Source organism: Phyllostomus discolor, chromosome 9 (assembly GCF_004126475.2).
Source record: "Phyllostomus discolor isolate MPI-MPIP mPhyDis1 chromosome 9, mPhyDis1.pri.v3, whole genome shotgun sequence".
Lineage (NCBI taxonomy): Eukaryota > Metazoa > Chordata > Mammalia > Chiroptera > Phyllostomidae > Phyllostomus > Phyllostomus discolor.
Window position 1 is genome coordinate 27,159,339 of NC_040911.2, and position 16,984 is coordinate 27,176,322.

A 16,984-nucleotide genomic window follows, 5' to 3' on the forward strand; every position below is an offset into this window, starting at 1 on the left:
GTGAGGTTAAGTGCTGGGTAATTCCTGGCAAGCAGAGGCCACTGTTTTAACCCAGCCAGGCCAGTCTTCTCCAAATGCCAGGCCTGGCGTTAAGAACTGAAGGGGACACACAGGTGGTTCAGTCCTGGGAAAGTCAGGACACAGAGACCCTGAGAGTGAGTGCCCAGCATCACTTTCCTGGGTGTCATTTTCTGGAGAGGACAAAAACGGGGGCAACTTTCAGCTGCAGAAGAGGGATGCTTTTCTGTATTGGATCCCAGGGGTTTGGATTTATACACAGAAGAAAGCTTTGATTCTGACTTGGGGGGATTCCTGAGCCTGGAGATGATTCCCATTCCCATCCTCCACACCATGGTAAAGGCCGACTCGGGAAGAGCAGCAAGTACTGTTCCAGACCCCTCTCTCGCCCTGAACAACACGGCTCTGTCAACAGGAAGTCAGCCAATTACCGCTCCCCTTCCTGGCCTGTCAGCAAAACACAGAGGTGGCAGGCACTAACTCCGTCCCTGGACTCCTTGTCTGAAGGGCACTCTTGTCCTGAGGATGCTGTACACGCTTTCTGACTCAGAAGAGGTGCCTGACTGGTGGGTCAGGGAGTCTGACTTAGGCAGCTTTATATTCGCCCCAAACGAGGACAAATGGAGAAGCACGTGGAGCTAGAACTAATTCATGAGAATATGTTCTTGAATGTTCACTCTAAATTACAGTTCACAAAGTATTTTCTTACACTCCCTGACCCTGAGAAGAGAGGATAGTCTTAAACCTATTTTAAAACTAACACACTCCGAATCACAAGTGTGTTTGTTTTTTAAAAAGCAGTTCTTTGAGGTACATAAAGAAGACCTTGTTGATGCAGTGCATCATTAGACATAAAGTCTGTGATCCAGTCTGTTGCAGCTTCTTTGTTGGTATTCATTAACCATGACTTTACCCTTAATGCCCAATAACTTCATGTACACTCTTTTCTATTTATAAAAGTAGATATGACATCTCTATTAAAAGTTCCACAGCAGCAAAGCCTACAGAATTCTCAGACATTCGTGAAAAATAAGAAATCTAGATGGATATGTAATATTTATAGGACACTAACTCTCTGGCTATTTGGAAACCTCCAGGTAGCTGCATCATGCTGATTCAGCCAGGGATTATCCAAAGAAATGCCACTTGAAATACAGACTTTGCAAAAACGTTGCACGGTTACAGCTGAGGTTCAAACTCCTACTGAGGTAAGAGTAATTAAACACATCTCCAGGATAAAGCCCGCGTGTTCAGTAAGTTAGCAAGTCTGCTTTCCTCTGGTTGAGGGCAGCACCTGCCGCTGGGCTATGCGAGCATTCCTGCGTTAATCTTTTTGTCATTTTCTCCAGGTTATTTGGGTCTTTGAAAGCTACTTTGCCTAACTGTGTCAGCAAGCCTCTGTTTGCTATGAAGGTCCTGTCATCATTTAGCTTAAACCTAGGATGTAGCACAAACAGTAACTAGTATATTAAAGGTCAGATTTTTATACTAATCGCCTTTAAAAAAATCAAATAGTAGAAGCAACACAGCCAGACACAGAATTTTACATACAACAAATCTCTCAGTCCTACTTAAGAACAGAAAACAGTTCTGCAAATCAAGAAGCATGCTAGATGCTATTGGTACCTTTGAGACGGACAGCTCCTTAGATTTAGATTCGAACAGGTGCTCCAGCCTCGAAGTATCCACCTTAATAGGTTCCAGTTTTGACCATAGAAATTCTCTGCAGCGACGATTGTTCTTACACGGCCACTCAAAAGGCCGCACTTCATTCCAGAACAGACGGATGGTCTTCTTTTTCTTGGTGAATGCTGGTTGACCCCTGGGTACCTGGGGCCACCCTAAGCCCTGAGGAGCATTGAACACTGGAGGAGGAGCCAATAAATTACCGGGGACTGGAGGGGGAGGCACGCTGTCCAACAAGGGCGGAGGGGGCGGGGGCGGCAAACCCAGGAAGGTAGGTGGGGGCGGGGGAGGCGGCCCCGGGGCCTCCCCGTGACCCAGGTCCACGTCCAGGACGTCAATGTCATCCTCCTCCCCCAGGTCAGTGAAATCCATGTCTTGGATTCTGAGCTCCCTTGGATTGGCCATGAGCTGGTCCCAGATGTAGTCAGATTCCGTCTTGGGCTGTACGGATGCTTTCTCCGGGACCTTGTCATTGGGCTCTGTGTCCGAGGAGGTGGACCCTCTCCCCAGGTCCCCGCTGTTAAACTTCTCCGCGAAGGCCTTCACGCTGCCCCGATTGTCCAGGCAGCTAACGTCCACTCTCCTGACGCTCTCGTCCTGGGCCAGAGAGTTGGCCTGCAGGGTAGATATCCTGCTGGCCAGGCTGGCCACTGCCTCCGCCCCCTGTTCAGTTCCCGAGGGCTCACCCTCGCCCTTCTCCTCGTCATCGGTGGGCTTTCTGTTATGGGCATACAGCATGTCCAGCATGAACCGTTTGTTGGTGAGGATGTCGCCACACTGTTCATTTACACTGGCATCCTGGACACCCGCAGACCACAAACCTGAAAGCATACAGGGGAGAAAAATGAGAAAGCGGCAGGGGCCTCGACACCATGAGAAAATCAACAAGGTAAGAGGTGGGCTTGCCACACAGAAACAAGGCAATTGAAGGGGAAGGTGGTCATGGCTGACAAAATGCTCTTGAGCAGGTGGAGATGCTGCCATTTAACTCCCAGTGACCTGCTCCAGGACCCGAGACCCTTGTTAAGTGTGACACTCCTTGTGGCTCCTGCCCAAGCTCTTGGGAGAAATTGTCCTGCTCCTTCTACTCACCCATGACAGCTGGTCAGGCAAGCCAGGGCTTTCATCCTAACCAGACACAGGGAGGCAAGGAAGACGCTCCTTCCCCAACAGGAGTGTAGGAGAGGCTGTAGAGTTACTTCCACTTCTCCCCTTACTCCACATCTGCACCAGAGCAACTCAAATCATCTGGAGAAATGCACAGACCGTGCCATCAGTTGCACTTTAAGTTCACAGTCACTAGTCTTCAGGAGACTCTTAAAGCAGTCTTATTCAAGACCTCTCCTAGATGAGCTTGCACACCCCTCCTCTCTCCATCTCATCCTCACACAAGCATGCCACTGCTCCCTCATTCAACAACACAACAAAGTCAGAAGAAACCTTCCAGTGTGTTCATTCTGCCTCCGCCCACCCCCCTGCACCTGAACACCAACCACAACCCCCTTCCTGTGACTGCTGATAAATCGTCCCTCTTAGCAGGAGTCAATAATTCTACTTGTTTATTTGGAAACCACTCCAGCAATTCTCTCTCCTGATCTTCCACGCTCTTCCCATTAGACCTTCCTAATGACAAATGAATATGGTACAATTTCACCCATCTTAAAAAAGAAACAGCCCTGGCTGGTATGGCTCAGTGGATTGAGTGCCATCCTGCAAACTAAAGGGTCATCGGTTCGATTCCCAGTCAGGGCACGTGCCTGGATTGCAGACCAGGTCCCCAGTAGGGGTTCATGAGAAGCAACCACACATTGATGTTTCTCTCCTCCTCTTTCTCCCCCTTTCTTTCTCCCTCCCTTCCCCTCTCTAAAAAGAAAAAAATCTTTTAAAAATAAGAGAAACAAACAAGCAAAAAAACCCAAAAAAACAAAACCTCATTAACTCCACTTATCCCTCCTACTAAAATCCAAATTTCTCCTTTCCTTTAAAGTAAAGATGCTTATTATGAGGTGTTTTTTCCCCCTCTCACTGTCTCCAATTCCTCCCTATTTTCTCTTGAACCAGACTCAGGAAGTTTTTGCTCCTACCATCTGTCAAAGCTGCTCCCTTGCAGGTGACTGATGGCTGGCCTGTGGTACTAGCCCCAGCCGATCCCACTCTCCTCCCTCACTCACATCCTTCAGTTGGCTGCCTGGACGCTGCACTCAGCTGGTTTGCTTCTTTCTCTCTGGCTGCTCCTTCTCAGTGTCCCGTGCTGGTTCCTCCTCATCTTTACCCTTGAAATGTGCCCGGATCACTTCTTTCCCTCTGTACTCACTCTCTTAGTCACCCTCTCATCCGGTCTTGGGGCCTTAAACACCACCTTCCGCCCTCACGCCCATTCCCTTCACTGAACCTGCTTCTCCTACAACTGTTTCCTGTCTGAAATATGGGAACATCATCCTTCTTTCTGACAATTCCAAAAAAACTTGAACTCATCCTTGACTCCTCCTCTTTTTTTAGCCCACACATCCAGCACAGCAGGGCATCCCGTCAGCTAAATCGTCATGGTTTATCCAGAATCCACCCACTTTTCTTACTACCTCCCCTGTCACAACCCGGGCTGAGCCAGCATGGTTTCTTGCCTTCAACACTGCAAGTTCTCACCGGTCTCAGCTTCGGCTCTGGCCGCTCTGCCATCAGCTCTCCATCTATATATACGACACCCATGTGATGTGTTAAAAGATCTGATCACATCTTTTTGCTCAAAGCCTTCTAATGGTATCACATTTCACTGAGACAAAAATGCAATAACCTCACAATGTTTACAAGCCTTGTGGGGTCTCACCCTAATTTTCTTTCATCTACTGCCACCACCCCAGACGTGCACACACAAACATCTTCAGCTACAGTAGCTCCTTGACATTCCCAGAACTCAGCAGGCATGACCGGCCTCAGGGCCTTTGCCCCTCTGAGACAAACTGCACCCAGTTAATCACACAATTTACTTCTCAACCTCCTTTATGTCTTTGCTCAAATAGTATCTTCTCAGTGAAGTCTTCCCCAACCACCTTATTTAAAATTGGGCAACTCCTCTCTTTCCCCAACACTGTTTAGCACCCTTTCCTGCCTTTATTTTTCACCAAAGCACTTAATACTCTCTAATCTTCCATACAAAGGTATTGCTGTCTTTGTTTCATTACTGAAACAATTATAATTACTTGCTCAACTGTCCTCTTCATTGGAATGCAAACTCGACAAGAGCAGGGATTTGGGTGTATTTTGTTCACACTTGTATCCAGCATCTAGCATGAATGAATGAATGTATGAATGAATGGTCAGGACTTTATCCCTCTGAGTTTGTTCCTAAGGGCCAGCAGGACTGCAGGGTGGGCATTTCGGGATGTGAGTCCCATTAGATATCTAGGGTCCCCCTGGACACTTGTTTTGGGAGGTGGGAGGAGACCTACGCCCTGGACGCAGGCATCAGGAGCTTTCATACTACCGTAGGAGAAGAGCCTGATCAGACATGCTAGTCCCTCCCACAAGTCTCTGCCTTGCTCTTAGAGGAGGTGTGTGGTGGGAAGCACAAAGGCCCCTTTGTGGTCTCTTCCTTCCAGTGTGGCTCTGTCCTCTGTGCTCTGCTATAACAGTGGCCTTGCCTCTCCAAGAGACCAACACCAAAACAAGAAGCTGTGGAGCCCTCTTATAGGTTCCACAAAGAAAAAACACTTGGGAGGTGACCACCATCGAAGAGCCAGGAGATGGTGTGAGCACATGGCGGACAAATCTGGTTATCTGGAGTGCCGACCACTGGTCATCGGTCCTATGAACAGGGGGGCTGCTCTGGCACCAGGAGGCTGTGGCAAATGATGTGGTTGAGGCCCTCCCACCAGACTGCCTCACTCTTTCTCCACTTACTGTTTGGCACTTGCTGATTTTGGCAACAGGGAAAGCAGCATAATAAGGTAACATTTTCAGTGTTGGTTTTCTCAGTCTCTTCATTCCTTTAGGTCTTCTTATATCGTTATGTAGTGTGTGTCTTTACTCTCAGTTTTTCCCTTTGCTCTGAACTCTACTTTATCTAATATTAATAGAACTGCCCCTGCTTTTCCTTATGAATGTTGACATGTTATCTCTTTTTCCAGCTTTAACTTTTCATCTGCCCACATCACCATATGCGAAGTGAATTTTGTATGGACAGCATAGAGTTAGGTTGTATTTTCATCCACTATGCAAATCTGTCTTTTAATTTAAAGTCATTATTGATATGTTAGTGCTTGAGTCTGACATTGTATTTGTTTCATTTTTCCCCTTTGTGTCATTTCCTCTTTCTCCCTTCTTGGTCTCAGTGGCTTACTTGAACATTTTTTAGAATTTCAATTTATTTGTTGTGCTTTGCAATATGTTGCCTCATTTAAATTTCCCAGTGGGTGAGTGGTTGCTCTAGTTATTACAATATATACACTAATTCATTAGTCTACTGGTATTGATGTTTTACTACTTCGAAGTGTAGAAAACTTACTTGCATTTAAATCCCTTTACTTTCCCCACTTTTGAAATATAATTGTCATATTTCCTCTACATATACTGAACACAACATCAAATAAAATTTTTGCTTCTACCATCAAATATAATTTAATAAACTCAAAAAACAAACATATCCTTTTTAATTTACCCAGTCAACTGTTCCTTTCTGAAATTTCAAGTCTTCTCTTGTCCTTTCTTTCTGTTCAGAAAACTTCCTTACCCATTATTTAAGAGTAGGTCTGCTAGTGACAAATTCTTAGTTTTTCTTTAACTGTATTTATTTTCCCTTCATTCTTAAATGTTACTTTTGCTGGATGTAGAATTCCTGGTTGATGCATCTGGTTATTTGGAAGCTACGGGGCAGGGGGTGGGGATAGGACAGCAACAGGTTTTCCATTAGGGCTGGTCTAGGGCGGGGAATGTATTAATAGCCAAAAAGATTTTCCGTTCCGTTAGCAATGCCTTTCCCAATTCTTTGGCTAGAGGAGTAAGTGCACTTGGTGCTTCATTGCCACATCATTGATGTCTGAATGTCCCTAGACAGTCTGTCTTCTTCTTTCCCCCTTTCAGGGTCTTCCTATGACTGGCTGCTCTGTATGCCCAGAGTGTTTATTATTTTAGTTGTGAGAGGGAGAACCTGAGAACAATGGAGCATTTCCATCTTAGCTAGATGCCTCTTCATTCATTTATCCGCAATGGTCTTGTGAGCCCCTACTATGCTCTGAACACCCAGCTGGGAAGTGTGAACTCACAATGAACAAGGCAGACATCCCCATCCTCCCAGAACTTACATTCAAGTGGAGACAAAGGATAGTTATACATGTAATTACAACAAAGCATCATGAATATCATGATAACACCTCTTTACACAACTTTGCATGGAACAGAACACACGAAACAAAGAGAGAACTACACAGCCCAGAATAAGTTGAATCTCTTTCAAGCCTCATAAGTTCATTTTTGATTAATAGATACAATCATTAGCATATGATTGGAAATCATCTTGATTGACTTTGTGATTTAGTTGTGAACATTCTGAAAAGTAAGAGTTATGCTGAGAGAGCTATCCTGACCCCACAGCTGCTAATGGTGTTTGTGAGCAGTGAGATTTTTTCAGAGCCAAAGAGCTACCACATATAAACATGGGCACATCCCTTAGAAGCACCAGACTAAAGCAGAAAAAATCACTGCAAAGCCCTAAGTCCTGAGTGTATATACTCGGACACCACCAGCTCTCGTTAGAAAGTCAATGGGCCTTCACTGGGAGCAGAGTCTCCATTTTTGGAAAGTTGTCTTTATTTGGAAGGACTTGGGACAATCTGATCCAAGAAAGTTCTGTTCCCTGGCTTATTTTTACTAAGCCAACTTGTCGATATGTTTCAGGCCTGCTTAACCTAGTCATGACAAATAATTCTGAAAGTTGTTCAAAATGAATAAAACTTATTTTAGGGACTAATGGATCAAGAAGACTTACCCAACACTTTGTACTATGACCATAATTACATTAAGTGTGAATAAACAAGTAGAGTGTGAGAGACTATCTGACTTTGAAAGAAATTAAGTATTAATATATTTAATACCTTTTAGCACATACATCTTCAACCAGACACAAGATTTTCAATGCAATATTTCCTCAGATATAAACTAATAAAATCTTTCTGTCCTTTTTCTTAAACTGCATCATAGTGACTAGCATCACAGAGAATGAAATCTAGTATATTGTAACTGGTGAAAACTCAACTATTAACTATTTTAGACCAAGCCATTGATTGACAGGTCTCATGGGAGACATTATGGTTCCATTCATTCATTCACTTTTCATCCACTCACCCATGCTCCAAGACCATGTATTCTAAGTCTGTGACTTAACAGGGCAAGCATGGGCTTCCTGCCCAAGTCCCTGTGGAGCACTAACATTTCACTTAATCCCTAATCATAAAGTCGCCATTACATAGGTGAACTGAACATCACATATAATGTCAAAAAGATATAATTCCATAAGGAAAGGCATGTACTTTATACCAAAGAAAAGCGTGGCCCTGAGTATATTGTAGAAAATTACTTAAACTCTGTCTGTTCCAGTAGAGCACAACAAATGGACCTCAGCACACCGTGAACTGCCATGTTTTGGAAGCCCTCATTTGATTCTTTCTAAACAAATTTGCACTGGTCTGAAATGTTCAGTCATACTTCATTAAGAAAACTCTTTCAAGTGAGTAGATAACAATATGACATGACTCTAAATTTAAATCAGAAAGAGGCTACACTTTGTATAAACAGTTAGAGGGAAATGAGGAAATTGGGGCTGACTCCCAAGGAAAAGTCCTCTGTCGCCCTCAACATCGGCCCTTTCCCACCTATGGAAGTGACGATGTAACAGCACGGCAGAGGGTGTGGGGATGCCCCTCCCCCCACTCCCAGCTCTATGGGGCAGGAAGCTGCAGGCTGGCTGGCTGGCTGACGGTGTGGTCACATTCCTCACCCCCGGAGCCCAGGTGACACAGCCCAGTGAGTGAGCTGAGCCAGCAAGTCACCTCAGAGGCCAGCACACAAGGTCACCTGCCCCGGGGTTCCTTGGAATGTTTATGGAGAAAAGGGGCTTCATTACCAGTTCCCCTGTCCCTGGAGAGCTTGTCCTCCTTCTCCTCCCTCTCTAAGGTGCTGCTGGAGGAAGAGATGCTGGAGGCAGAGCAGTTGTCCCTCTCGTTCACCTCCTCGTTCCGCCTCTCTTTCTCACTGAGGGAGGCTCGCTCTTCTGGCTCCTGCTCCACTTCGCTCTCTGTCCCCACGTGGGCAGGGGCTACTTCCTGGTTGGCCTCATCAGCCACCTGCCCCACCTCTGCCTCTGGGTCCGGTTCTGCCTCCGGTTCGGGCGCAGGATCCCTGGTGCTCACTGGTGGAGACAACAATGGAGATACAATCACAACAGGAATATCTCAGAAGGGTCAAGTGAGGTGTGAGGATGGATGCGAGGCTGATTTCTCTGCTGTGTGTGGTAGGCAGAATTCTACAGTTGGTCCTGAAGACTCCTGTCCCCTGTCGATTCAAAGACACGTCAAGGCACTACTAGGAAGGGATTGTGCAGCTAATCTTCAAGTCTCAAATCCCTTGACAATAAAGCCTAGAGATTATCTAGGTGGGGCTGCTCCAGTCCCAGGAGCCTTCTGAAATAGGATTTTTGCTGATTAGCAGCAGAAAAGGACATCAGAGAGATTGCAACCAGGAGAAGGATTTGACACAACACTGCTGCTTTAAAGGTAGAGGGACCATGTTCATGAGGAATGAATTCTAAGAAGCTGAGAGTAACTCCTGGCTGATGGAAAACAAGGAACAGGGACTCTGGTTTTACAAGCACAAGAACCTGAATTCTGCCAACAACCTGAATGAACCTGGAGGTGGAATCTTCTCAGGGCCTCCCCATAAGAACCCAGCCATCACAACCTTGACCATAGCCTTGAAATATGCAAGGCCAATATGCAAGGCCAAGAACACAGCTGAGCCATGCTGGACTTCTGAGATAATAAATGGGGGCCATTTTGATTTGCTATTTTTGTGCTAATTTGTTATCAGCAATAGAAAACTAATATATGATCCTTCTGTCTCTTCAGGGGAAGGGGGAAAATCCACTATGAATTAAGCTGGTAAGCAAGTAGCAGTCCGATGTTCTATCAGTGGCTACAGCAGTGAGGCCTGTTGCCCTTTGCTTGATGTGCTTGCTCATACTGTAAATTCATCCATCATTTTGGAAGCTATGTAGAAAAATCCCTCATGGGCACAGAACTATGTGTAAACCTATCAAGACTGGAGACCCGCTGCTTGCACCAAGGTAAAACACTCTTGCTCCTGTGTGCCACCCTCTGGGGAGGGGCAATGGCACAGTGTAGCTTTCTTTGCATATTTTTACTGGAAAAAATTGTCAGCTGTGAGCTGTGGAGAAGTAGCTGAAGGATTGGGAATACAAAAACATTCTGAGCCCACTGTTGCATTAAAGGCCAGAAGAGTTAGACAGATTACCCCCGAGGGTCTTTGACCGATGTGGGCAAAGCCGTGCCTCTGGAACCCCGGCGGTGTGCCCCAAGAGTTCTAGGCACACACAGGTTCAGACCAGATTTGCATGTGGTGGGAACTGTGAGAGACCTGCACAGACCCCATAAGAACAAGCAGACCAGGGAGCTCTCTCTCTGGGGTACCTTGCCCTGCCAGGTCAGGTGAGCAGGGATGGCTGGCAGTGGGGTGTGCACAGCAGGCCTCCGTAGGCCAAGCAGTGGCATCACTATGGGAGAGAAAGGCTCAGCCCTCACTGGGCAAGGCGCCTTGCTGCCCTCTGCCTCCCGGCAAGAAGTCGTCCTGCCAGGACTCACTGGGCCCAGCACCCCCGCCCCTCGTCTGCACTCAGGCTGCCTTCTCCTGAGAATGTGCCAGGGAATTTGGGAGGGAGGCAGGCAGACAGTGGGAAGGATGGGATGCCAGCCTCTCCTTCTATCCCTGAGTAACTTCCAACCACTGCAGGGAAAAAATACACCTTGGTGGGACCCCTGCCCCAAGTGCCCTTCAGGTAAAAAAAAAAATGGCTGTAGAGGATGGAGGGCCTCGCTCTTCTGCCTGCCTGTGGCTTGATGACTCGTGCTTCTTCTGCTGGGGACACTAGCCTAACACAGGAGTCTGCTGTCCTGGGAGCTGGGGCCAGCAAAGGCCCCTGCTGTCTACTGGCTGTCCATACTGGGTGTCTCCAAGAGGGATGGTTATAGGACCTGGCAATATGATGGCCAAGTTTTCAAGCAGAGACACATTGGCTGGCAGCAGCAGGAGGAAACCATAGGGCATGACCGTGAACGTGAACCTACATGCCTAAGAATGGGCGTGTCAGGCACATTTCCTTAAAAGCAGAAACTGGGCTGGTACAGGGAAAGAGTGAGCATGCCTTTGAGAAACATTCCCTTTGGTGTTGAAGGAACTTTTATGGTAATTTCCTTTTCATCTGATAATAGAGTATTTAGCAAAGAGATACAAAACCCTCTCTGTTTCACAAGTATGGCAAAAGCATAGTTTTAGCAAGAGCAGTGCCATCATTTGGTTGACAGAAAGCATCTGCTCTTGCACACATTAACTTCAGAATAGCCACATCAAAACAAAAATGTGTTCCCAACAGCCTAGCATGTGGCGTGCATTTGAGTTTTAATTGGTGAGCATATGGCGCAAAACAGTGAGGGTGCCTCCACGCGGCTTTATCACTGACAGGGAGACGGGCCCAGTTGGTTGCCATAAGTCTGTGTCTATTCACCATCCCCAGGAGACAGGGCAGACAAAGGAGGAAGGATCCAGGATTTGATGGTTGCTTGACTCCAGCCTACATGCACCCCACTGTCTTGTTTCCTTCCCCCTAAGCAGCGACTCTGCCCTCTGGTTAGACAGACAGCCAGCAGCTGCCTGGATAGCTGTGGTAATGCGCACGCAAGCTCTAGAAAGCCACGCACTCTTGGGAATAAACAGTACAATGGCACCCCCCACATCAGGGCCTAACTTCATGGAGTCAGATGTTTCTATGTGTGATCCGACCACTGGGGTGGCTTCTCGTTTCCATCATTACCGGGGGGGAGGGCGGTAGTCATCTGATCGGAGCGCAGCCTCAGTGTCCACAAAGTCTGACTGCGAACTGTGGTATGCGAGGTTGTCCTAATGATGAACAAATTCAATAGTACCCACACACATTCAAGGCAAGCAAAACCAACGAGGACGGAGAAAGCGGAGGCAGAGAGCCAACCCACAGTTGCTCATTCCCGACAATCTCTGTGCGATCAATGTACACGCCAGGCAACACCTGTGTCATCGGCAAAGCACGCATCTCTGCTTTCAGAGGGCTCACACTTGGCTAGGGACACAGGGCATTACGACCCATCAACAGGTCACGGTGGTATGGGGCCAGGCATGCAAGTGAGGGCACTGGGTGACAAGTGGCAGGAGTCCCTGCAAGGAGCGGCCAGGATCCACAGCAGAACCCTTCTCGAGCCGTATCCAGGAAACACAGGAACAGGGCAGAAGGTCCCTGAGGGCCAAAACCACAGCTTCCTCACATCCGAGAGCCCCCAGCAAGGCCCCGGGCCAGCAGCTGCTCAGTGTTATACAGGAAGCGCTCTGCGAGGACACACTGAATTCCAGAACATTTCCTTCATCTGTCACCAGGGACTCCCTCGTCAACACCTCCTTTCTCTCTCTCTCTCTCTCTCTCTCTCTCTCTCTCACACACACACACACACACTCATTTCTTTTGAGTCACTGCCCAAAGCCAGGCTGGCCGCTATCTGGGCAGACACAGGGGTAAGTATCACCTATACTCCCTGAGTCCCCAGCAAATAGGAGGAACCAGGCTAGTCTGCAGGGAAAGTCCTCAAGAGAACTGTGGTATCTGCCAACACCGCGGGCTGGGGGGAGCTGCCACAGCCTCCCACTGCGGCTAGTCCCAGTATTTATGAGCCTTTCTCTGGACCAACAATGGCGTTGGTGGGGAGAGAGACAGTGACATCAGGAGAGACCTGGCTCTTGTCATCATGGAAGTTACAGAGCAACAGACTCAACCCGCCACAGCCTCTGCATGGCAAAGGTGGGCCAACTCTATTGCCAATGGACACAGGGAATGTCCAGCCCTCAGCTCCCACTAGACACAATGAAAAATATGCATAAATGTCATGGCTGTTCTAAGAGCAAAAGCATGGAGCCCTGGCAGGTATGGCAAGGGTCTTTGGCAAGGCCTGGGAAGGGATGTATGTCCCTGTGCTCAAATGACATTGAAGCAGAGTCTCCAAAAATGAAAAGGAGGGGGAAAGTGGATCTGAGAACATTCTGGCAGAGGGAAGAGCATGTGCAGAGACTTGAGCACAGGGCGTACTGCGGGAATGGAAGCTGTCCAGTGTCAGGGGCCAGGGCCCGGGCCTTGTAAGGCAAGGTAAGGACCTGGAACTTTACTCAAGGGCAGCGAGGGCTGCTTCAGGTAGAGACAGGCCACGTTTCATTGTGTCTGATAGGACCCCCTGGTTACATCCACATCACAAACTCTGGGACCGCTGAGGCATGCCTGCAGCTACGAGTGAAACTCCTGGTCTGTGTGGAGTAAACAGAGCAGGAGGCAAACCCTGCAGACAAGGAGACAGAGGAGGAGGAGCTGAGGGCCAGTCAGCGGGGAGCAAGAGCAGAGTGAATAAACAGCGCCACTGGAAGGACACGTGGGCAAGAACACGTGATCGAGATTCTGGACAGTGGGAAGAAGTTTTCCACCCTGGAGTCCCTCTGGGGGTGGGGCTGTGTTAACATTCGAGGGAGCAGGGGCTGCAGTGGGGCTGCTGGCTCCCTCTGAGGCACTGCACACTGCACTGTCGGGAGGTCCTCTTACTATTACCCTCAGAGAGCTGAGGCCATGAGGAAACAGGGAAGGCTCAGGATACGGTGCTGGCAGGAAGGGAGGGGCAAGACACCCGCTCCCAAGCACACACCTGCAAGGATCCTGCTGCCCTGTCTTCAAGTCCAGCTCTGAAGTGATTAGGATAAACCAAACCTGCAAGTCGGGGGCTGCCAGAGCTCCCCACACTCACCCTTCTAACGGAGGAAGGACACAGAGATCTGACGGCATCTCTGGGGCTGGGCAAAGGAAGGGGGAACTCTGAGCATTTGGGCCAGGTGCCCAGGCAGCCCTTCGCCTCATAGGGTGGGAGTCGGGGGGGGGGGGGGGTGAGTTTGGAAACAAAAGGAGGACATGGCAAGAAGTGGCTGGCAACATAAAAGGTGTCCAAACCTGGGATCTGTCTTTCTGGACCACATCCTGAGAGAGCAGATTGATGGGATGTCAGCATTGCCAGAAAGCACTTAGCAAAGGCCAGAAAAATGCATTTGGCCAGAGCCCACAGTGACCTGATTTCGAGGACTTTAAATGAAATTTTAAGGTCAGAGTGGGGTTGGAGGGTGGCGGAGGGGGAGCAGGGAGTATAAGGAAGGAGAAAGAAATCAAAATCAAACTGCCTAAAGGGATACTGTAATGGATAATTTATGTAACATGAAAGAAATAATACAAAGGGAGACATTCACAGTATATTCAGAAGGAAGTAACAAGGAACCCAGTTCTGCCATCCTGTAGCAAGGACCCAGGACCTGAACATGGTCACTCATGGGGATTCTTGATCCAAAGGAAACAGACACGACAGGAGGGAGAGGCTGGGGAGCCAGGATGGGAACATCAATGGGAGAACCACATGGAAAGAGGGAACTCCTGAGTGTTTTTGTTGAGAAGATATAAGAAGGTGCCCAGTCCTGTGACTGGTTCCTCCCCCATACAGATCACAGAAGGGGAGAGAGATGAGAACAAAGCAGGCCTTGAGGACTTCAGGAGCTCAGCCCCTGTTCCAAGTCAGCCAGGGCAGATAGAGACTCATCCTGGCTAGTCCACTTTGTCCCATTCCTCATCTAGTCCTGTAAGTCTCACTAGATATCAGGCCCAGCTTGGCCTTAAAGTGAAGTAGAAATGAAAGTGACTATGTACTGAGTATCTTCTATTCACCAGGGCAGTTCTAGATACCGTGGGCACATCACCTTATGTTTCTCGCACCAACAACATGAAGGTTAGTGTCCCAGGTGAGGCACAAGGAAACAAGTTCAGAGAAGTTAAGAGACTTGTCCAGGGCTACACAGTGGGATGAACACTCTCAGGCTGCTCCTCCAGACCCACTCTCTGCTCTGTTCTGTGCCCTGGGAGGCTGGCCTCTATGGAGAGTGCCTGCATTTGCACTGTCTCCCTCTCAGATGGGCTGGCACCTGGGAGGACTGGCAAAGGTGGGCAGAAGCAGAGGCTGGAGTATTTAAGCCCCTTCTCTCTGCAGATGGGGCCACAATGTGGCAGAAGTTCTCAGGCCACTGTTTCTGTCTCATGGGCTCCTTCCCAAGGCTACAAAGATCTCACCAAGTCCCAGCCACTCATCAAGTTATTCCAGGCCTCAAGGCGGGTGGTGTTGATGTTTTCCCACTGATGCTAGTTTCTGAATACTTCCCCACCTTCTGAGCATGTGCCACCTTCTCCCAAAGGACTCACTGACAAGCAGAGCAAATACTAGCAGGGCTGGGGCTTGAACTTCAAATGGCCTTACTGAAAAGCTAGGGCTGTGAATCATGATGTTCCTGTGTGGTGAGTGACTTAAGCCTTAAAGGAGAAGAATACTAAATCATTTCTTCAAAAAAAGAAAGTACAGTGGGCACAAATATTCCAATTCTGCTTTCATCCATGTCCCTGACAGCTGAGTCCAGAGTGTCCAATTGGAATCTCGTCATGCAATTTTTCTTTGAAGAGATAGATTGCTGGTAGAAAGATCTGAATTTAATAAGTCTTTGGGTGGCTTCAATCGATTTCAATCTGCGATGGTGTTTCGATGACTTTGCCAGGACTTGGCTTTCAGGCAGGTCTTATAAAACCAAGGGCTGGGCCAGCCAGCTTTATAATAGTTGCTCCAAACTGTGTAGATTCCAGGGACCTCCCCAGTTCATAGCTAATAACTAACACTATGGACTTTAAACTGTGGTTGAATCACATAAAGATGAAAAAGGTCCCAAGAGAAAAAGCTCAGAACTTTGAAATTTCTTTAACCTTTGCTTTTGGTGTTGGGCCAGTTCTTTCTAGGCTCTTCACTCAGATTCACTCCACAGCAGGGTTTCTTGCCCTCGATACTATGGATGTTTGAGGCTGGATAATCCTTTGTTGTAGGTGGCTATCCCGTGCAGGGTAGGATATTTAGCAGCATTCCGAGGCTTCTACCCACTAGAGGTCAATAGTGCCTCCTCCCCAGTTGTGACAACCAAAAATATCTCCAGACACTGCCAAATGTCCCCTAGGGGAAAAATTACCCCTGGTTGAGAATCACTGCTTCAGCTTTACAAAAGAAGTACATTATCACCTGAAAATCGCTGATTTCATCATTCCAACCAACTTGTATGCCTTTGAAATTAAGCCCAGCTTTGTCCTCAAAGTTCAGAGCTGGATTTTCTAAACCATTCTAGCCAAAGTCACCTCTTTAGATGAAAACCACACATGGTCAGATCTACCTTCAGAAGTCCTTCTGGAAGACGCCGCTTTATAAACCCCACACCCACCCTCATAGTTCCAACAAAGGTTTTCTTTTAGCTTCAGTGGAATGCTGTAAGAAACACTGAGTTCTTCATCATGGACCATATTATCTCTAAATACAAATCCTTAAACTCTAAAATCACATTTGATATGGCAAGTCATTCATACTACATGAGGCTCATGAGAGTCAGGAAGAGCTCAAAACAAAACAAAACAAAAACCCGAAAAACAAACCCAGAGCTGTGGCCTTCATGCTGTGCTCACATGGGGATGTACCACTGAGTTGGATGTTGGGCAGGATTACAAGCACTGTTAAAGCATAATTTCCACATGCCCTGTGCCTCTCGGGTTATGTTTCTGATTGAGTTCCCTTGGTTAAACATGTATATGATACAACTCCACTGTAGTATTATATAGGACAAAAAAGAAGCCAGTTGTAGGTCCAATTATTCCAATATCATTTACCATATAGATTCTATTTCACACTATAAACAGAAAATGAAGAGCAATTTAGGATTATTGTATTGTTTATTGCTCTAACTTCAAACATCAACCCCAGTTACAAAGACTTCCTTTGAACTTGCATAAATTTCTCTTCAAAAGTCAGGTCTTGTCTTGGTTCGGAGTCGAACAGGATCAACTCCAATATTTGTTTGTCCTTCCATGCCCAGTAGGGCT

General features: G+C 47.5%; 1 protein-coding gene across 16 annotated transcripts in view; it reads right to left on the reverse strand.

Annotated features, from left to right (window-relative positions):
• The window catches only part of FHOD3 (formin homology 2 domain containing 3), a 428,661-nt gene that overhangs the window by 55,818 nt on the left and 355,859 nt on the right, over nt 1–16,984 (reverse strand). For all 16 annotated transcript variants that reach the window (XM_036009142.1, XM_036009140.1, XM_036009138.1 and 13 more), the window contains 2 exons: nt 8,819–9,103; nt 1,645–2,525 (listed from right to left, as the gene is read on the reverse strand). In XM_036009142.1, coding sequence (XP_035865035.1) covers nt 1,645–2,525; nt 8,819–9,103 — 1,166 coding nt within the window. The remainder of the gene's footprint in view (nt 1–1,644; nt 2,526–8,818; nt 9,104–16,984) is intronic.